The sequence below is a fragment of the Apostichopus japonicus genome, chromosome 3, assembly GCF_037975245.1.
Source record: "Apostichopus japonicus isolate 1M-3 chromosome 3, ASM3797524v1, whole genome shotgun sequence".
Classification (NCBI taxonomy): Eukaryota; Metazoa; Echinodermata; class Holothuroidea; order Aspidochirotida; family Stichopodidae; genus Apostichopus; species Apostichopus japonicus.
Window position 1 is genome coordinate 30,300,967 of NC_092563.1, and position 23,283 is coordinate 30,324,249.

General features: G+C 37.0%; 1 protein-coding gene across 2 annotated transcripts; it reads right to left on the minus strand.

Moving 5' to 3' along the window:
* Positions 1-186: 186 nt before the first annotated feature.
* Positions 187-22,713, minus strand: LOC139965829 (DDB1- and CUL4-associated factor 11-like). 2 transcript variants are annotated; one of them, XM_071968590.1, is made up of 15 exons: positions 22,095-22,710; positions 18,601-18,692; positions 18,199-18,230; positions 15,954-16,049; positions 15,201-15,271; positions 14,484-14,687; positions 13,863-13,906; positions 13,318-13,441; positions 12,702-12,759; positions 10,802-10,987; positions 9,383-9,536; positions 7,426-7,538; positions 6,999-7,038; positions 4,447-4,556; positions 187-3,513 (listed from the first exon to the last, which is right to left on the minus strand). In XM_071968590.1, the coding sequence occupies exons 1-15, from the start codon at positions 22,211-22,213 to the stop codon at positions 3,310-3,312; spliced, it is 1,647 nt and encodes a 548-aa protein (XP_071824691.1). In that variant the 5' UTR covers positions 22,214-22,710; the 3' UTR covers positions 187-3,309. The 2 variants fall into 2 exon arrangements, with proteins under 2 accessions (XP_071824691.1, XP_071824692.1); XM_071968591.1 differs by lacking the exon at positions 18,601-18,692 and having other exon boundaries at positions 22,095-22,713.
* Positions 22,714-23,283: the final 570 nt, after the last annotated feature.

Consider the following 23,283-nt stretch of genomic DNA (forward strand, 5'->3'; position numbering starts at 1 on the left):
AGAACACCTGCAATAGAACATTTAAATATCCAAGTGAACAAAGAAAACAGAAAATCACATCAGTAGTTACAAATATTCATAATTTAAGTAATAATAATTCAAGTAACTCAAGTAATAATTCAAGTAATTATTCAAGTAATAATCCAAGTAAAAACAAGGACAGCAGCTGGAAGACTTTCAAAAGTGTCTCATTTGACTTCAAATATATATTTTCCAAACAATGTAATCCATAATTTATGTATTAAAGCAAAAACTTAGTCAAAAATACCACACATGAATAGGAGGATGTCAATACCTATGATTTTAAGATGATAAAAAGTTACCAGTACAGAAATCTGATCATGAATGTTTCATAAACGCTGTAAAATGATAATTTACATAAATCAGATGTTTCCTCACAAAGTTTCAAATTGGGCTGCAATAATCCTCTAATGGCTGGGTACGAATTTGACCTTACGTTCCTTGTAGTTTTACAATTCTGAAGGAATTTGGTGATGTAAAAATGTAACATTCTATTAAATCCTTACTTCCTGAAAAAAACTTTGAAATGGATGCAAAATGTCTGTTGCCAACAGGAGCATTCATACAAAAGAGAGGCACATCTAAGCACCTCAGACCACTATTAGTCTTTAAAGTTTTGTCTGTGAATGGAACCAGAAGGCCTTAATTACTTTTTGGTTTCCCAAAAGGGAAACCTATGGAGTCACTCTTATCAACCTTGCTAAATTGTGAGGGGACTAGGGATTGCAAAGTAGGCAATGACTATAAAAAAGTTGGTAGTTACTATTCATCCAACACGGTAGCAACGGAAATGTTGTGCTCAAAGCCAATGTGAATTTACAGTCACACATCCAGAGTCTACGCATGATAAGTTCTTTAGTACCGCCCTCATTCCTTTCACAAGACATCTCATACTAGCATTGAATTTTCACCAGTTCCATATGTGTTTAACTCTTATTTTTTATTCTTCTATATATATATATACCTTCTTTTTTTTTGGTTTACAAGTAAAAAAAAACTTTGTACAAGAAGAAGTATAACACTACTTAATTATTAAGAAATCTTTAAAGTCAGACAGTTTTTTAATCATGGAGAATAAATGGTAACCCTTCAAGAATCACAATGACACTTTGATTCAATGCCCAAAATTGATAAAACTGCAACAGTTGGAAATAATTATTCCTGGAGCCAAAAGAGTAGCAAACAACTTTCACATTCACACTAATTACAGCCTTCAATCCTTCTTAATAAGTTACAGATGATATAACAAAAAATAAAAATTAAGAGGCTTAAATAACTGGGATAAAGGTTTCCCCTCTGATAAGCCTCCTGTCACCCGCCCACCCCCTCTCCTCCCCCACCCCCTCAAGAAAAAAAGGCAGACATGCACAGTTTATATCATAATTTTCCTTTAAGATTTGAAAATGATTGCTCCGATATATGTGTGTATACAACATATATACATATATATATATATACACATATCTATACATATCTATATATATCTATATATATCTATATATATATGAAATTATATATATATATATGTATATATATATATATATATGTATATATATCTATATAAACACATGGTTTTAAACTACTTTTAACACAAGTCTCATGCACAATCCAGAAGAACCTCACAGAATCAATATTTTGCAACCCAGAAGAAGTTCATTTATGAGATCCAATGCAAATGCTGCCTGATAGAATAAAAACTGTTTGAAGAGTTTACTTGCAATATCTGCCAATGCAACCTTGAAATTACTAGATTAATTAGTTGATTAATAGACTAATATATTAGACTAATAGATTCATTTATTTTCAAGTGCAGGACTGTTAGTCTGCTGTTTTGCACTATGTGGCTGTACTGCTTGAAACCTGTTAGGTTTGGTTAATTCTTTTTAACTATGGTTTGCAAAAATAACTAATTTTGCCCTAGCGATTCCCTAGAGAAGAGTGGTGCTATGTTACATATCAATATCATAATATCTATAATATATCAATGTACTGTGTACCCCTAGTAATATATTACTGTGTACCCCTAGTAATATATCAATAAACTGCATACTAAATATCAATATACTTTGTACTCAACAAAATCAATATACTGTGTAGCCCTAACAATATATCGATATACTGCATACTCACAACAGTCTACCTATCTATGTGTACCGTGTATTAAAACAATAATACACTGTGTACCAATGTCATAGATTGCATAATGTAAGACTGAGGAAAGAGTGGAACACAATTTTGATATTATTTAAGAATATCATTTTCTTACTCTGACAAACTGTGGCAAATTGTTTTTGTAAAAACAACTCATCTGTGTTCTTATGGACAAGAAGCAAGCATTTTCAAGGCTTAGACATGTCCTTCCAAATAATTTAGTAAAATCAAACTGATGTCACACATGTCAAAGGAGCATTGGAACATATGTGATGTTAGATGTTTATTGGTAGTTTTAATGAAAGGCTCAAACAGGAGGAAAACAAATTTATTTTGAAACTCTGAAAGACTAACAGGGGTAAAATTGAAATTTACCCTTTAAAACGACAATTTTCAAAATACGACATTATTAGCAACATGGTTTTCACAATTTGACCCCTGCTGTACTCAAACCACCATTGACCTCGGCCCACAACATTAGGCTTCTTGTACTCAATGTGGTACGATTACATACCAAATTTTCTGTCTGTGCAAGCTTCTCTTACGATGTTATGTCTAGGACGATGCATTAGTGCAGAGAGACAGGTAAGAGGGGAGTGAAGTAACTGTTTGGCGTTTGTTGACTTCAAATGACCTTTTTGACCTCCACCATATCTTCTTGTACTCAATAATGTACTCCTACACACAAAATGTAAGATCTTTCTAAGCTTCGCTTTTTGAGATTACGTGTTTTCAAGCTGGGCGTCACCAACACACATATACTGTACATATGCCAGCATGAATGGATAGGTTACGATTGTCATCCAAACCAAAAATGAGTCATGAAGACTGAACTGCTCTAAATTAATGAAGTCTTGGTTTGAGACCAACAGAAGCCAACCAAACTGAGACTCAGATTCAGACCATCAGTGGCACAGAAATAGACTCAAGTGCAGACTGACTGAGTCCCATACTAAGATTGAACTGCTCTAAATTAATGAAGTCTTGGTTTGAGACTAACAGAAGCCAACCAAACCAAGACTCAGATTCAGACCAGCAGCAGTTGTCAAAGCAATCAAATCTCAGTCCAAGACTGACACTTGTTAAAGACATTTTCCGATCCAGACTGAATATGGTCACAGCTAATTTGGCCTGGATTTAGACTGCCACATCAGTCCGGTTTCTCCCACCACCTCTTCTTCTTCTGGACTGTTCTCTCTTATCCTTGAGTCGCCTACTCCTCCTCACAGTCTTGAAGATATCATCTTCATCCGAACCATCCTCATCCTCGCTAATATCCGACATATCAGAATCATAGTAGACATTCTCTTTATACTCCCACAGAATGTGTCGTTCATCCCACTATATTGAGGAAGTAGAACAAACATGACATCAGTCTTGTTGTCAAAGCAAGCATTAAGTCCAAGACATGATTCAAACAAAACAAACATATGGACTGAGAAAACAATATTTATTTTATCCTGGAATGTTACAAGCAACTTTTCCAAGTTGAAAATAAAAAAGTTAACTCATGACAATGCCAGCCAATCAAAACAACATTAATGACTCAGCTAAGTGTGTTGATGGAAAATTAACAAGTTTGCTAGGATTGCTTGTCAACTTTGAAAGATTTCTATGGGTGGGTGACATTGTGTGTATATGTGAGTGTTAATTAACACGAAAACATTGGTAAAATAAGAACTTCAGGACAGTACAAATATCAGCAACTAGAAGAATTTATTATGTTCTTAGAAAGGGGAAATGAAGCAAACAGTGGTAAAAAAATGAATATCACAATAAGAATATCAATAGGTTCAAGATGTTTTATCTCCAGATGACATTGTCTTGCTTAATGAGTAGGAAATTGGCTTGTGAACAATTGAAGAGGTACTAATATCTACAGTCATTTCTTTGTTTCAGACAATGATAAGACCCAAACCATCTCAATACTCGTATCAACAGTTTGAACAGAATGTGCCTTTGCAACTTATTTTATTTACAACACATGTAAGAAATCCCAACACTACCCAAAAAGTGCCTGATTTTAGGAATTTGTCTAAAAAAGTTATTTTGAAATGCATCCCACTTAGATTCTACTTGTGAAAGACAGTGACATCCAGCTACAGTTGATGTCACTTTAATCACTGGGGGAAGGGGGTGGGGATACTTGGGAGAGTGTTTGGGGGAAGGGGGTGGGGATACTTGGGAAAGTGTGAGGCTCTTGAAAGTATTGATTTTCATGAGTCATAAAAACTAAGGAAATTTTCGACTTTGATAAAAAAGTGTGCTACTCACCCCTGAGCTTATGATCTTGTTTTCATATGGATGCCATGATACGTCTCGTACACAGCTGCCATGGCCTTCACTTAACGTCCTAACCACCTGTCCAGTTAGTGCATCATAAACTAGGAAATAACAACCAAACATAAATGAAACTTTTGGCTTGATAGGTTAATATAGTGTGTAAAGCACAATACTAAGTGTATTCATTGGATGGAATCTTATTCTTGGCCAAAGCTGACTCAAACATTTTATTTTCCTTTGTAGTTTCACATCAGTCTTTTGTTGAGCCTAATGGGATGTCTACTGTGAAAAAAATTATTCTGAGCAGGACATGTTTGGGGGAGAAGATACTCCATTTGTAATTTAATCTGTGACTGTAGTTACAAAATTCATTTTTAAAGGTTGCACTGCTATCTGTGCAGGTTGAATTTCTTTATCTCTCAAATTAAAAAAAATTACCCTTTAAAGAGCAGAGCAACACTTGCTATGAAAACAAGACTTTTCATGTCTCAAATAACAAGTTTATATTTTATTAAAAAGGTTGTAGAATGTCATTCAAGTGTGCTTCTGTTTTTTTTGTATGAGATAAACAGAATTGCTTTGGTTAAGCTATTAGAATGCTGAAACAAATGTTAACATTAATGTTTACAGTAGGTCTGCACTGCAGAGTACGTATTTTATGATGTGCAGATGCTGTAATTCCTGATTTAAAGGAAATTTTATACCTTGTGAACAAAAAAATGCTATCATTGCATAACAGGCCTACAATATTTATATCTAAACAAACTTCAAATTAAATACACAGGTTTGTTGCCATGCATCCCTTCATTTTATACTTTTCTTTCTTCTCAGGGATACTAACAGGCAAGAACACTGAATAACATTACCTGAACACAGTACTAGGACACTGAATAACATTACCTGAACACAGTACTAGGACACTGAATAACATAACCTGAACACAGTACTAGGACACTGAATAACATTACCTGAACACAGTACTAGGACACTGAATAACATTACCTGAACACAGTACTAGGACACTGAATAACATTACCTGAACACAGTACTAGGACACTGAATAACATTACCTGAACACAGTACTAGGACACTGAATAACATTACCTGAACACAGTACTAGGACACTGAATAACATTACCTGAACACAGTACTAGGACACTGAATAACATTACCTGAACACAGTACTAGGACACTGAATAACATTACCTGAACACAGTACTAGGACACTGAATAACATTACCTGAACACAGTACTAATGCAGGAAAAATGCAGGTTTTCTCTTATAAAATACTATGGTTTCCTGTGTATACATACTGCTACACGTCATTGCACTTGTGTAACTAGTTGCTTACTTGTAGTAATATCAGAAGCTACCAGTACTTGTACTAATTTCAGTACCTACCAGTACTTGTAGTAGCTACCAGTACTTGTACTAATTTCAGTACCTACCGGTACTTGAAGTAATGCAGTACCTACCAGACCTTGTAGTTATTACAGTACCTACCAGTACTTGTAGTAATATCGGTACCTAACAGTACTTGTAATATTTGCAGTATGTACCAGTACTTGTAGTAATTGCAGTATGTACCAGTACTTGTAGTAATTTCAGTACCTACCAGTACTTGTAGTAATTGCAGTACCTACCAGTACTTGTAGTATTTGCAGTACCTACCAGTACTTGTAGTAATTGCAGTACCTACCAGTACTTGTAGTAATTTCAGTACCTACCAGTACTTGTAGTAATTTCGGTACCAACCAGTACTTGTAGTAATTTCGGTACCTACCAGTACTTGTAGTAATTTCGGTACCTACCAGTACTTGTAGTAATTTCGGTACCTACCAGTACTTGTAGTAATTTCGGTACCTACCAGTACTTGTAGTAATTTCGGTACCTACCAGTACTTGTAGTAATTTCGGTACCAACCAGTACTTGTAGTAATTTCGGTACCTACCAGTACTTGTAGTAATTTCGGTACCTACCAGTACTTGTAGTAACTGCAGTACCTACCAGTACTTGTAGTAATTTTAGTACCTACCCGTACTTGTTGTAAGTGCAGCACCTACCAGTATTGAAGTAATTTCAATACCTACCAGTACTTGTAGTAATTTCAGTACTTACCAGTACTTGTAGTAATTGCAGTACCTACCAGTACTTGTAGTAATTGCACTTACCTACCAGTATTTGTAATAATTTCAGTACCTACCAGTACTTGTAGTAATTTCAGTACCTACCAGTACTTGTAGTAATTTCAGTACCTACCAGTACCTGTAGTAATTTCAGTACCTACCAGTACTTGTAGTAATTTCGGTACCTACCAGTACTTGTAGTAATTTCAGTACCTACCAGTACTTGTAGTAATTGCACTTACCTACCAGTATTTGTAATAATTTCAGTACCTACCAGTACTTGTAGTAATTGCACTTACCTACCAGTACTTGTAGTAATTTCAGTACCTACCAGTACTTGGCTCAAAGCATTTGCCCTCTATCATGTGCAGTTTAAGAATTATAAAACAGAAATCCAAAGGAAGAATAAAACTTACTGATAACTTTGCCAGTGGCACAAGCTGAATATATGTAGTTCTGAAGAAGGACAAAATATTAAAGTAGAATCAGCAGAAATTAGAAATAATAAATTTTATAAAGAAACATTTGGTTATATGATTTTAACATTATTGTTAATGCAAACAAAACAATAAAGCCTATTCACTGGATCACAAAGACAAAATTAGGTGACTTTTCATTGTTGGTATTAGTAGAGGACACCTGTTGTAAAGCTTAACAATGGGTATTGTGAAAAAAAAAAACACATTTATTTTAAAGGGTTGTCCTTGTTTGTAGGAGAATCTGTTGAATTGGTACTTTTAAATGAGTACATCAAAATGTAAGGCTGCATGTGTGATTAAATTTTCTGCAGGCTTCATCAATAATACAACTGCCTCTTCATCAATTTATTTAAATTTTAATCACCTGATCTGTGGTAAACTTTGGAGAGAAGCGACATCTGAGTAATGTATGCAACACACCGTGACCCCGGTAAGTCATTAGGGAAGTATCACCTTTAACAAGTATCCTCCTACGAGCTGAACATAAAAATAAAAACAACATTTAAGTACGGTGGGCAACACAACTTTACCTTGGTAAGTCATTAGGGAAGTATCACCTTTATCAACTTAACTTTCAACTTAACCAAGTAACTTAACCAACCCTCAACTTAACCAAGTATGAACTTAACCTTGGTAAGTCATTGATAAGAGTGGCAAATGCAAATCTGAACATTGGTGAATAAGACATTGCTTAATAGATTACAACCTTTATGTGAAATCATTTTGTCACCAATACCAACACCATGCAGTATTATTATGCAAGAGACACACTTTTCTATAGAAGATTGACACAATCATTCACCAACAGACACAGTTCAGAATACCAATGTTATAGAACCCTGGTATTCAGAGTTTTCTGATTGGTGACGTAAATCTTCACCATCATCATCTTGGCGACCCTCCGGTAGTAGATATTGTGACCAGGGGAAGGGGTCCACGTGTACATCAACTTGGCGACCCTCCAGTAGTAGATATTGTGACCAGGGGAAGGGGTCTACGGGTACATCAACTTGGCGACCCTCCGGTAGTAGATATTGTGACCAGGGGAAGGGGTCTACGGGTACATCAACTTGGCGACCCTCCGGTAGTAGATATTGTGACCAGGGGAAGGGGTCTACGGGTACATCAACTTGGCGACCCTCCGGTAGTAGATATTGTGACACGGGGAAGGGGTCTACGGGTACATCAACTTGGCGACCCTCCGGTAGTAGATATTGTGACCAGGGGAAGGGGTCTAGAGGTACATCAACTTGGCGACCCTCCGGTAGTAGATATTGTGACCAGGGGAAGGGGTCTACGGGTACATCAACTTGGCAACCCTCCGGTAGTAGATATTGTGACCAGGGGAAAGGTGTTATGGGTAAGAGGTATCCACCTACTCTGTTGATGGGAGCTACGTTACAAGTGGTGTTATATTTAGCAACTTTTGAACTTGAAGATTTCTTCTTCTTTTTCAGAAATTATTTGAATTCTTTAGCTAACCTTGAAACAAAAAAATATTTGCAACTCAAGACAACTTTGAATACCAAGGTTAAAGAAATAAAGAGGGATTTACAACCAAAGAGGTCATAATATATTCATTCAGGCCTACAAATGCTACAAGTTCTTGTTCTGGTTCTTGCTTGTATGTCTAAATATGATAACAACTTTACCACCATCTTCAAAGTTACTATTTGCCCTAGGTTTACAGTTTCGTGAACTAATTCATGTTCTACGTTACATCTTTCAAAACCTTCAAAGGAAGGACACCATTGTTACCTATCTGAGTGAGAATATGACTTACACCTCCTGGGAGCCCTTTGCCACCTGTAGTCCCATTGTTACCTATCTGAGTGAGTATCTATGACTTCCACCTCCTGGGAGCCCTTTGCCACCTGCAGTCCCATTGTTACCTATCTGAGTGAGTATATGACTTACACCTCCTAGGAGCCCTTTGCCACCTGTAGTCCCATTGTTACCTATCTGAGTGAGTATCTATGACTTACACCTCCTAGGAGCCCTTTGCCACCTGTAGTCCCATTGTTACCTATCTGAGTGAGTATCTATGACTTACACCTCCCAGGAGCCCTTTGCCACCTGTAGTCCCATTGTTACCTATCTGAGTGAGTATCTATGACTTACACCTCCTAGGAGCCCTTTGCCACCTGTAGTCCCATTGTTACCTATCTGAGTGAGTATATGACTTACACCTCCTGGGAGCCCTTTGCCACCTGTAGTCCCATTGTTACCTACCTGAGTGAGTATCTATGACTTACACCTCCTAGGAGCCCTTTGCCACCTGTAGTCCCATTGTTACCTATCTGAGTGAGTATATGACTTACACCTCCTGGGAGCCCTTTGCCACCTGTAGTCCCATTCTTGCTGGGCCACTGCCCTCCTGGCATTCTCCACAGCATTCTCAGAGGAGAAACATCTCATATCCCAGAGTTTGATTGATTGATCCTTAGAGTTACTGATCAAGTGGCGTGTATCACCCTGTAAATTAATTGAAATATGGCATTTAAACATATGTGGGATGGAAAAGTTACAGCTTTTCTGGTGCCTGAAGCTAAAATTGCAGAAACATTTGGGGTAGCTTGAGTTTCTTCGTTTGGCATAGTTACCAAAATTTTGTCACGAAATGCTACAGAATAGTCAGGTACTGCATCCCAAATGAAAAGCACTTTAAGTCTTTGTCTCCAATCGTTTGTTCATTTGACAAGTATAGAGATTCATATGCTGTCCCTTTCGCCTCGCCACCAAAGTATGTGCGAAAATGGTGGTTCTTGATTGCTAAGGTTACAACGCTTGTACGTGACTCAATGAATAAATTAGGTCATAATTCCAAGTTGATGCTATGAAATGTTTCCCCTCACTCCAAACTGCAATGAACCAATTACTTAACCTTAATAATAATGATGACACTAAACCTGATTAGAGTCTAACCATGTTAATGGATGAGTCTTCACACTACCTATTACCACTTTCACTTTTTACCAATCAGAGTTGTTCTACCACCAAGGGTTCCAATTAATTTTACAACAAGGGGCAGAAAACATGATTTGTTGGAGCAAACATGCAGACATCATCAATATCTTCATTTACCTTTATACTCTTAATAATTAAGGTTGACTGATTGTTCAACAAAGCCCAAAGATTTAATGATTTGTGATGTCATTAAAGTGCAAGATTGTGGACCTATTTTTATTCACAGGCCAGATTAAAATATATCACCGTTCAGATTTCCCTCTCATGTTACCTATTGATAAACTCCTTGTAAACACAAATTCTTATAGACATACTCTCCATATGACACCATACAGACCCCCCTATGACGTACCTTTGACTGGCACTACACAACATATTCAAATTCCTAAAGACATGCTCTCCATATGACACCATACAGACCCCCCTATGACGTACCTTTGACTGGCACTACACAGCATATTCAAATTCCTAAAGACATGCTCTCCATATGACACCATACAGACCCCCCCCCCCCTATGACGTACCTTTGACTGGCACTACACGACATATTCGAATTCTTAAAGACATGCTCTTCATATTACACCATACAGACCCCCCTATGACGTACCTTTGACTGGCACTACACGACATATTCGAATTCTTAAAGATATGCTCTTCATATTACACCATACAGACCCCCCTATGACGTACCTTTGACTGGCACTACACGACATATTCGAATTCTTAAAGATATGCTCTTCATATTACACCATACAGACCCCCCTATGACGTGCCTTTGTATCAATGAATGTGATACCATCACTGTGTCCTGCCAGAGTCCCAACTGGAGATGAATTTGATTCACTCAGCATCCGGCGATCCCAGACCTTGCACAAGCCGTCATCACCGCCGGAGAACAAAATCTGAGACGAAGAGTCTGCAAAACAGACTGCGTTTACATCATCCTCATGTGCATCGACCTGGAAAAATGAAAACCAAAAGAGCCCACCAATTCAGTTATTTACAACAGTCCTCTGTGTAAGTTTGTCAATTTTACCAGATGTATATCCTGCACTATTAATATATGATAACTACTGATACAGCCTAAGACACCGTCAAACATTTACTTTCACTGACTCACTTCTATTACAAGACTTTTTTGGGGCTGGGACAAATTTTCATTATCGTAGTAATAATTACAAAATTTAAAGAGGTTATGAAATGAAAAATTTTCATGTCTTAGAATGGTTTATCTACATTACTACAACACCATCTATGCACAACTTTCCGTAAATACAGCTTCAAACGCCAGAAATTCGCTGTCAAAGTATTCCCCAGAGACCTCTCGAGCTGCCACTCGTAAAAAAAAGCAAAGCTGCCCACCGCAGTTCATCTGACGTCATCAAAGGAACCATTTCAGCCAAAGCCGACTCCCCGCTGTTTACCGATACGGCGTTACACAGTTTACTACATGTAACCACAACACTCTTCTCATCAATTGAAAATGTCTTCTCCCGAATCTTCCGATTCAGAGGAAATCTCTCAGGACATTCGTAAGCTTTGACGAAAATTATTTTCTTGAGGAAGATGAGGAGGAAATAGTTTTCAAGGGTGATGAAGATAATATCGGTGTTTTTCCCTATCAATTGAGCCCCTTGCAGAAGAATTGTAAAACGATCCCGGTGGCCGAGACGCGTCGCTGCCGATCGAAGTCCCCGAGCAGAACGGTTGGACGACCCTGAACCGAAACTGGTCGGTTGAGCATAAACAAAACCACCCTTGTTAAGACCATCATATGATTTAAATTATCTCGAATGTCGATGATCCTGCTACTTAACTTCGTAGCGAAGCTTCTAGAATTTTGTGTCTTACAGTGCAAGGAAAATGTGACATTCTGTTCATTGCAACCCTATAGTACTAGTAGTGGTAACATGGGGTCTAGACCTAATAGACGTTGTATAACAGGCTAGCCAGTGTAATTGTATCATCCAACTGTTACGTAAAATCACAACACAACGCCAGATTTACCACAAAAGAAAACTTGCAGATCTAGTATTGATTGTTCTTAAACCAACTGGCTTTAAAATTTGTGCGAAATATTAGGTACCTGTAACCATAAAAAAAATCGTCATTTGCTGTATCAAGGAGGCCTAGGCTATGGTCATAACAAGTAATTTGGCAACAGTATAGGCCTACAGGCACTCGTAATGTTGTGTATGTGTAGTGTTTTGAGCAAGTCGTGTTCAAATTCTTCGATTTTGTCATCTTTTGGAAAAGCTTGCAGTAGAAATCCGTCTTTACTTGTGGTGGAGCAACCTGATACCACATATCGGCTCGGCATTTTTAACTTTACGAGATAAATTTACGTAAAAACAAACTCCAAACACCAAATCTCAATTACTACGGAGCAATGCAACAGTGTAATGGTGTGTGTTCTCAGACGTTTAAGAGTGTAAACATAGCGTCTCGGAAGTGAGCTGAGTTCCTCGACTGACGTCACGCCGCGTTACCGTAAATACAACAATTTTTAGAAAGTTTTTATTACCCTCGAATTTTTGATCGTTTATTCCTCGAGAATGCAAGCTTCGTTTGACACAAATTGGGTATCATTGGAAAGCTACGAGTGTACAGAATACGATGATAAAGAATTTTTTTTTCATTTCATAACCTCTTTAAGGTTTTACAGGAACTCACCATCAATGTTCTTTCCCCCTTTTCCCTGTCATATATGTAAAGATTTCCATCGTTTGCACTGTCGAGAAGAGATGCACAAAGTAAAACAAGATCGGATTGACATGTAAAACAAACACTGAGGATCCTTCACAGAACCTGCACCATAGATTGAATGATACCGCCTGCACCATAGATTGAATGATATCGCCTGCACCATAGATTGAATGATATTGCCTGCACCATAGATTGAATGATATTGCCTGCACCATAGATTGAATGATATCGCCTGCACCATAGATTGAATGATATCGCCTGCACCATAAATTGAATGATATCGTCTGCACCATAGATTGAAGGATATCACCTGCACCATAGATTGAATGATATTGCCTGCACCATAGATGGAAGGATATTGCCTGCACCATAGATTGAATGATATCGCCTGCACCATAGATTGATTGAAATTGCCTGCACCATAGATTGAATGATATCGCCTGCACCATAGACTGAATGATATCGCCTGCACCATAGATTGAATGGTATCGCCTGCCGGATAGCAGTATGGTATACAAACTAAACATAAACTAAACACAAACTTAATATAAACTAAACAAGCAGACAAGCTGCCATAACCTACCCTGCGAGGATTTCTTTATTGTCACTGGAAAACTGAATGGAGAAAGCACAAAACTGGGCTTGGCTGGGATTCAGATCTAAGGCACTGTGAGTTTCATAGTCTCCATGGATATTGCAAATGTGTACTGTGGAAGAAAATAAACATACATCAGAGTCAACTTAGATTCTTAATGAAGGAGCAGACATGTCTTGGTACACAGGAAGGATTATTCTATATGTAACAATATGTACATTAAAGGCATCACTTTCCAATTAATGTGCCGAGACCAAGTCACATGACTTATGAGTAGCAAGGTCACATAGCCTACATTAACTGGTTCATTATTGCCAAAAACAAGACAATGAACCACTGTCTGTACTCATTATTTAGAACACTGTTTTGGAATGATGATCAGCTCTGTTTAGGATAATTCTATCTGAAGTTTAAAAAGAATGTAAAGGAGTATACTCAAATCAATGAGCAATGCCAAGGCAAATAGGCAAAGCTTAGAATGCAGTTTACAACAGTAAAAGTGACCCAAAAAAATGATAAGTTTGACAGCTTACTGTTTTCTGACCAGCTTGAATATATCAGGTAACATCCATCAGGACTGTAAATTTAAAGGAAGAAAATAAACAAATAAACACAACAGCAAAACCAAAGTTATTAAAAAGGAAAATTCATCTGAGAGTTTTCAAGAATTCACTACCGACAACAATCTAACGAGACAAGACCTTTTCTTGGTCAGCATTTGAACAGATCATATCCAAAATGTCTCTCATGAATAACTTTTTGAAGGAAACTTTAGTCTTTTTCTTTAAAGAATCAGTTAATTTCAAACCACTTTTGTCCATAGTTAATACACAAAGTCACTGAAACCGACGATGTTTTTTGCCATAAGTGTTAATTTGGTATCATCTACCCATGTGCTAAAATTGTAAGATCTTCCTTCAAAATGGACAGAAGCCCTAAATTAACAGATGCATACTGTCAGCTCTAATAAACTGTGGGTTGAGACAGGACAAAGTTAAAATCCCCAAAAGTGTAAAGAAGAGTTCAGATCAAATTTTATTATAGTTGCTAAAGAAGTTTATAAAATACCTATTAATTGTATTAGTTAGATATATGTATTAGTTATAGAAGGGAGACAATTATTAAAGGTACAGAAGTAGATTACACATATTCACCTGAATGCAGTATCCAGCACACTCCAACCGACATCTTGAGCCTTGATTGCCCTGAACAGTTTGAACTGTCCCTTGGAAACGTCAAAGAGACGTAAATACTGATCCTGGCATGCCGAGAGAAAGACGTTGCCATCCTGTGAATAGGTACCGCAGAACAACTTGGACGGAAACCTATCCAGCTCAGTACCATTATTTGGAAGGAAGCTGTGGAAAGATACAAGCAGATTGCAGTGAATCTGCAGGACGGCTTACTATTTGACCCTAGTCTTGGTCTACAGCAGCTCAAAGCATATTCAAGGAATTAATTACATACATTAAAATATTTCCCTAATGAGGTATATGGCAGAACAAAAGGACATCTTGAGGCTGTGGATAGTCACCTGCCAAGAATGAGATGCCTCTTATCACTGCATCTAATCAACTTCAAGGGGCATCCTATATAGTAAGATGCCAAGTCAATTTAATATTAATGGCTGCTAATATTATCAACTAAAACAGTACCTTGGTGTGACAGTTGATTGATCATTCATGTATGGTGTTTTATCTGCACTCTTTATACAAAGCTTGCATAGCATCATAAAACAATCTATGAGCAAATTTAACAGGTTACACCGGTTTGACAGGTAACTGTTAGTTATTCTCGCACAATCTTTACTACAGTACCGTTAGTCTCATAGTTGTAATCTTTTTCATGTTATTTTGCATGTTAATACTGACCTTGCTGTGAACATTGATTTCTCATGCATATATGGTCTTCCCATTTCGATTAAGCCACCATTAGACTGTCTCTGTTGATGATAAACAGAACAAACTCTGTACTGTGATATCAGATAACATGTTTTAATATCCTCAATATGGCATCTTTCTACATCTACAGTACTGTAGGTGGGCAACAGAAGGTTTAACTAATATCTACTGGTCACTATCAGTACAACATATGGTATCTTGGCTTGACTTAAAGGCATCTAATGTTTGATAGCAAAGCTCATACTTGATGTATTTAATAAACCTTGTTATTGGTATATCTGAAAGCTCTTGATGTAACAAGAAAAGACTGTAGGATTATTCTATTGACTATTATGAATATGTATTATGCAGATTTTAATTTTTCGTCTTAGTTTCTAAGATTCAGAGTAATGACTCTGCAGACTGCAACAGTACTGTACAGTAGGTGTGGGATCTTTGGTACAAGGCAGTTTATAGCTACTCACAATATATAATCACTCTATACATTGTACTCAAATCAATGACCACATAAACACAACATACGGTATCAATGTAATCATTTCTATATGTTTGTAAGCCATCACAAATGTCTTACTGAGAATGTACTGACATAAAAGCAACTTTTAAACAACTCTACCATGTCCTTCTAGCTATAATAACAATAATAATCTTAGATATAAATAAGTTACCAGAGGTTCTTATGATGTATTCCAACAATACATTTAGATATGGGTTTATGCTAACCTTTCTTAGAAGGTGATTGACAGATGTTGGTTTTGGTATTGTGCCATAGTGAGGCTGTCCTGCCTTGAACAGCATACTCTGTTTGAACTGGCTTTGCTGTTAAAAAGAAATCAAATGAATACATAAATATTTCAATGGTTTTTGTACTTTTACAGTTGATTTTTACTAAGTACTGTAAGTGGCCTTACATTAAAGAAAAGTATCTTTACATAAATACTGTAGAAATATAACACAAGGTATATTAACCAGTGATTGTGTAGGCTAACCTGTCAACAGTGGGTTTCATGATGGACCTATTTGAGGAACTGTATTAATATCGGATATTTCAGTCTCATATTTCTTATGAACTAACTTTAAATTTCCCAGTCAGTTTCCATTGTTCATTTATTGAATTAATATGAAGTGCTATACAAATAATCAGATTCTAAAAATGAAAACAAAAATTGTCTGTTCTTAAAAAGCAGCTTTCAAAGTTAAAGAAGAACACCAAATGTGTTAACCTTTTTGAGTTGAACACTTTGATATCGTTGCAAATCCAGGGGAAGGGGACAAGGAGAAGCAGGTATTACACATTAAAAGGGCACTGCAACAATTAACCATCTATAGTGTTGGTCATAAGAAATCTTGCATGAGAATAAAAAGTGGATGGACACGGTTCTCCCAAGTTATAAATTCACCAATTGCACAATGGACACGTCCACCCATAATGCAACATGTTTATACTGTTATCCTTCCTTGTGTCCACTTTTTGCTACTGTACATCACATCCTCTTACTATACATCCCAGGCCTCGACAAATATTTGTAACAGCACTCGCCAATTGGCGAGCACGACTAAAAAGCTACTGGCCAAATTGCTTTATATAAACTAAGGTTAGGCAGATATATGGCACTACATAATGCAGATTGGAAATGATATTTCTATATGAAATTTTATCTTCTTTCACCAAAAGAAAGTGATGAACATCGTAACAACATGTCACAGAATCATTAATATACAGCTACAGAACTGTATTGTGGATTTTATTTTCTGCACATCAGCTCTAAAGGGGTCTTGTGTCATGCACTTGTGGATATTGATAGCACAAAACTCAGAATATAGTGGTTACAACTTGTTAAAAAGTTTCATACAAAATATTCTATCAATTTAGTTTTCAGTTCAGAGGGGATTTCCACCTTTTTATTTTTAGTTGTCTACTTGGGCTGCTACTGTAGTACTACTCTACTGTTTAGGGGTTGCCTGGGCATAAATAAGCAGTCTAAGTCATCACATGATGTTCAACAAACTTTTTTAATTTGTTTCTGAGAAAGGAACATATGAACACAGTGTGTATGAATGCTTTTAGGAACACATCACATAGCCTACTTTGTAAGATCAATCCATTCCCTGTACATAGTTAATAGCAATATAATGCTTTTGCTGTGTGTTTAAAATGGGGGATTGCTCCCTACCTGTTAAGTTTGTGAACAACCTCTGTACATGCAAAATTCAGGTACATAATGCACGTTTTAGATAGCATAGTTAATTCCCATTAAGATTTGTCATTAACACAACTAAAACTTGCTTCAAGTTCACCAAGGGACTGATTTTATCATAATCTAAAATGTTTACATAAATAGTCTTGCTAATATTGGGGGTTGACAGTCCACGAGTCACTCACCAAAATGTAGTGCTTAGTTTGTTTTCTAAGAGCCAAAGCTAAAATTCTACTTGATAATGTGGAGTTGGCTACTATTATTGTCAAGGCCTGGTAAATCCCCCTCCTATTATACTCCTGTCTGGATTTTAACCTAACCCAGATACTAAAAAGAGAGTTAAATGTAAATTAATTGATTTTTCCCCTTTATACTATAATGGTTGTTTGACAAACAGTCCAAACACAAGCAGTTTGTCCACTACAAAACTAGCTTGTCCTGTGTTCACTTCACTGTGCCTTTGAAGTTTGAAACATGGATATATTATGGTGTAATACAGTACTTCCATGACTGCACATGCTAATGCAAGTTCAATAAAAAGTCGGTATTTTTCAAGCAATCACATACAACAACATGAGGTACAGATCTGGGAACCGCCCCTCCTCCAACCACCAAAGATTGATTTCAAATCTGTGATTTCTAAACCTTTCCTAAATGCTGCCTGCATGTTACTCACAATCTTATCGCCCCCCCCCCCCCCCCCCGAAGATTTATTTCAAATCTGTGATTTCAAAACCTTTCCTAAATACTGCCTGCAGTAGGGTACTCACATCAATCTTACTCGTGTCTGGAGTTACATCAGCTGAAAGAAAGTGCAAAAACGGTTAAACCACATTGTGTAAAAGAGACAACAACTGTGCTCATCAGAACACCCCGTTATAATGTACTGTTTGGGTCATGGAATGCACCTATGACAAGCAACCAGCCACTTTAAGTTCCAGGACTCAGTCAGTGTATTTATGAGAAAGACTGATCATTTAAATCATAATTCTTGATAATATTCGAGGTCTTCTTGAAGATCCTCGTTCAGTTACTATATAGAACATGTACACATGCAACCATGCACACTGTACAGTAGTTCCAACCTTCCATTGACACTGTGATAAATTCACTAATTTGGGAAATAAATCCCTAACATGCTGATCAGTGAGAAAGAAAAAAGAGTCAGTTACTTTCAGGACAACACTGAATGTTAAAATCATCATCTTCATCAGCTAAGTCATCATGGAAATCTCTGTCAACCTGAAATAATCGGACTTGACCACTACAAAAGAGAAAAAGGGAGAAGGAGGATCCTCAGCAATTCTTCTTAGAACATTTTAAAGCATTCAAGCTACCATACTACTGGATCTCCAATATTAATGATATTATTATTATACAACATTTCAACATAAACTTAAAGCAGCTGGTTGGGTTTGCAACGTAGAGTCTCACGTTACCTGTGCGAGATTTCACCTTTTCTAGCAGAATGTAATGGCATCACAATAGAATGACTAACACATGTAAGCAGTCAGGGCTATCTGTTTCATTAAAAAATATTGTATTATCAAAACTTGGTACAGACCCTACCACATGCATACTGCAGATTAGTATTCTGTACTGTAGGTCAAGCCTAAACTGATTTGTGTATTACAATGGGAGGGAAGTTGTTTAATTTTGTCATTAACTGAATACCTGTTACTGTAAGTGCACCTTATCAGGGAAGGGGAAACATACAGTATCAGCTTTAAAACCAGAAATGGAATAATCATAAAGTGACAATTTAGTCATGGAACACAATCACCTGCTTTAAACAATATTAACAGCAAATGAGCTAGATACAATAACATACTGTAAATATGTACACCAATTTACCATTGATGCACTGTTGAAAGACGTTCTTCAATAAAAGTTTGTTGGGTGACAAAAAGTTTACCAAGTGGTGTAAGAATTATGTATCTGAGTTGTAAGAAACAATCAGAAATACTTTGAAGGACTTGTTCAACAGTTGAGAACTCTGACTCTAATAGAACTTGTAACCTTTAGTACTATGATCAAACTACACAAGGTTCTAGGCTTTGCTACAGCTTCAACAGTTTAGAACCCATCCCTATAGCTTGCTCAGCTCTCTCTCCATTTCTATAAAAAAAAAATTACAACTTTTCAACCCTTGTTCGGAACTGTAGTCCAAGAAAACAGAAAGTACTGCACACATTTGCATGGCATGAGCTGCTAAGTAGAGTATTGACTTTATTTCTAAACCTACAGTAGTTGCTAACTTCAATCAAGCACACAATATATTTGCACACTGAACAAACTGTATCCTATGGATACTGAATCTAATTATAGTACAGATACAGAAGATAATACTATGAGCTGAGTCATGGTCCATCCACCAGTTTAACCAAAGGCCTTGAGTGATAATGCAGGATAAAAGCAAACTACAGTTTTATTCAAACCTGATAAACATGGAGAAAATCAATCTTGGGTCTAGATAAAGATTAGTGTGTGTCACCAACTTACCTACAATAAATACATGTTTGGTAATGATTTAGGGGACAAAATTGACAGAACAATAACTTAAATCCTGAAGACTGTCATCAAAGTAGCTGAAATTCATTCAGGGTACTTTATGAATGAGTGACCCTTTGAAGAATACAACTGTATTTTTCATCGGGTTGTATCTACAGCCAACATGTACATCCTTCTAAGCAAGCCATGCTTTACTTAATTTTCAAGGGGATAAAAATATAGTTCAAATTTTGTGTACATCACAGTTTCGAAGGAGCTCTGAATTTTGTCTAGAGCTTATAAAATATTTATGCTTCTTGTGTATAAAAATGGCTTGATAAATCTTTGCACTTGTACAGCAATGTGACTACTCTGCATAGCATTTTGCATTGCAATACTGAATAAATTATTCTCTGTTCCAAAGGGGTAACTTTAGCATGACACTATGCTTTTGCTCAGCCATGTTAAATGTATTAGGGACACGGTATGTCTCTTATCAGCCCAACCAACATAAGGATATGAAATCAAAGCCAGATTTTAAACCCCAATGGATCAATCATTATACCTAAGTTTGCAAGTTACAATATTACCAGTAATCTCTACCTCTGTGCTAATTTTGAATCTCTTTCAGCCTAAACAAAGTCAGATAACTGTACTGTATGTGTAAGACTGGCCAGCAGAAAAGTTTATTATATTTTCAAAATTGTTGCTAAGTCCTTGTAAGAGTTCTTTGTCCAGCTTCCACTAAAGCATTGTAGACAATCTGTAAGTCACACTGTTGTGTCACTCAGATTGTAACATATCGCTAAGTATGAGAACAATTTTCATGTAACCCATAGCCAATGAGAGTTCATTTCTTGATGAAGGGAATGTCTCCACTAATTGCAGATATTCAACTTCCATGAATACCCTTAAGTAGGTTGGGCTAAGGAGACACACATGTGTGTGCTATGTTCTATAATAATTTAGCATATACAGTATGTTTCTATAAGAAGCCTAACAAACTGCAAATCTGCAAACAAATTGTTTTGTCAGTTTCTCTACATTCAGTACTTCCAGTACTAAATGAAGTGCTGCTCCCATTTTCAGGTATTGCTTGCATGTTCCAGGATAAAATAGATTGATATCAAATCTTGCTTGGGCACTGCACGTGGGAAAAGTTGTCACCTATGATTCAAAAGAAACTTATCATTTTTTTCGGAAAACTACTTACAGTAGGCCTACATAGAAAGTCAATGATTGTGCGGAACATGGACAATCTTACGTAATGTCCTGTGGGTAACGTCAACATAGGGATAAATGCACTTAGCTTGGTGTGATTTGATTATCACCATCAAAGATTTAACCCATTATCATACAGGTCTGTTAACTCTCCCGGTTTTACCGGGAGACTCCCGGTTTTAACCCGAATCTCCCGGCCTCCCGGTTTCATATTCTATTCTCCCGGTTTTTCTATGTTCTACACTTGCGACATTTCTGAAAATAGCCAACAATTTGTCCTATGCTTAGTAATTCCCCACAGTAACGCTGAACAGGAAAGGCTATTTAGTGTAGTTCGCAAGAACAAGACAGACAGTCGGTCAAGTCTCAAGCTTGATGGGACTCTATCTAGCATACTAGCCATGAAGTCACAGTACCCAGAGTCCACTGTTCCCTGTTTCAAATGGAAGCCTACTAAAGAAACCCTGTAGAAAGCGAAGCGAGCTGCTGTAAACTACAACAAGAAACACTGATTGGATGATTCTCTCACTGTATTGCATAAGTAGACTATACTTATTTAGGAGTATTTATATTATTTCAGTTGAAAATTACCAACCTCCTTATTTTCCCCTTGTTCTCCCTATTTTTTGGCCCTGAAAAATGTTATTCTCCCTATTTTGAGGTCAAACAGGTTGACAGGGCTGCATTATGCAAGTACTATAGCCGCTACACAATAACTAAATGTGACTGTATGCTTGCGGATGTACAGTATGGTTTGCATCCATGATCCCAGGGTAAAATACAAATCTGTTAGTGTTACTAAGTGTTAGGAAAGGCAAATTTGTTCGCTCCTTCCACATCATCAATGCGCAGATGTACAGTTCCTGGACTCTGGAGTAACATTAAGACATGGTTGAAGTATGACTAAATGTTACCTTGTGTGGGCACAGTGACTGCTACTGCTAGGATTACTTACTTGCGGAGTAAGAATGAAACAAGTGCTGCATAATCCACTTCTTCATCTCCTTCAGACAGTCCTTCTCTTTCTTCCGACAGTCCTTCTCTTTCTCCACTTGTAGTGTTCCTGCTACCCATTAGGTGTCAAATTCTGCTAGGCTTACCTCCTTAAGTGAAATTTCAGCTCTTCTCTTCTGTCTGTTTGGGCTGTTCAGTCAATCAACTAGCCTAGCTTTGGTTGTTGTGCAGCCAAGCTAGCGCTATGTACTGTACAACTACAACTTACAAGTATGGTTCCACTACTACCAGTACCAGCTTCACACTACAGATTAAGTTAGGCTTCACAAAAAGTGTAGACGAAGCCTAAGTCACTCCTTAGCCTAACGTTAACGAAAATTATGTAATTCAAAGAACACGAAGTGAGGACCAATGCTGTATGGGGTGCATACAAAGCCCTTTAAATTATTAACTGTAAGAATTAAGCTAAAAGACATTAAAAAGGAGGTTAAACCATGAAGTTGCTTGCTACATTGACTTATTTCCCTTTGAAAGTAAAATTGTGTGGCAAATGTTAGTCGCAGAAGGAACAAGATTACCAGGTACTTGTCAACAATCAAATATACTAGCCATGGATAAGAAATCAATGTATATTTTAACAATACTTTGAGATGTGAAGTTTATATTTTAAGCAACATAACTTCATACTTTCGCCAAAAAAAATGTACAAATATAGGATACATTCACATTTAAGTAAATATAATTGAGACAAACCATTGAAACCAATGATTGTTTAAGTTTAAAGCCATATGGATAAATTGAGTAAATGACATCAATTGTATAAAATTCTATGATGCCTACTTTCTCTGTGGTGAGTGCACCGCCTTGCGTAATCAGTACTTTGACACAAGCATATGAACGAATAGGATTTTCGTGTTACATGCACAGAAATTTCTGTGGTCCCACATTTCGCTAGTAACATTGATGTTTCCCCATTGTCCTCTCTCAAACGTGACTGAAGCCGAATGCATAACTATCACAGAACGGGTTCTAAATGTACCCAAGGTTTTATCGGTGGCCCATGACGTAGGGACATACTAAAGTATTATGTATTACCTCTTTGCTAATTCATTATAACGAATTTTCAAATGTCGTAATGATAGCGAATTAATGCCTGTAAAGCGGTCCGCGTAGTCTATATTTGTACAGTT

Coding starts and splice junctions, on each gene's coding strand:
- LOC139965829 (XM_071968590.1), bottom strand. CDS start 22,213: ATGGGTAGCAGGAACACTACAAGTGGAGAAAGAGAAGGACTGTCGGAA. Junction 18,693..22,094: donor GTTTCATTCTTACTCCGCAA/GTAAGTAATCCT, acceptor TCTCTTTTGTAG/TGGTCAAGTCCGATTATTTC. Junction 3,514..4,446: donor ACAAGATCATAAGCTCAGGG/GTGAGTAGCACA, acceptor TCCTCAATATAG/TGGGATGAACGACACATTCT.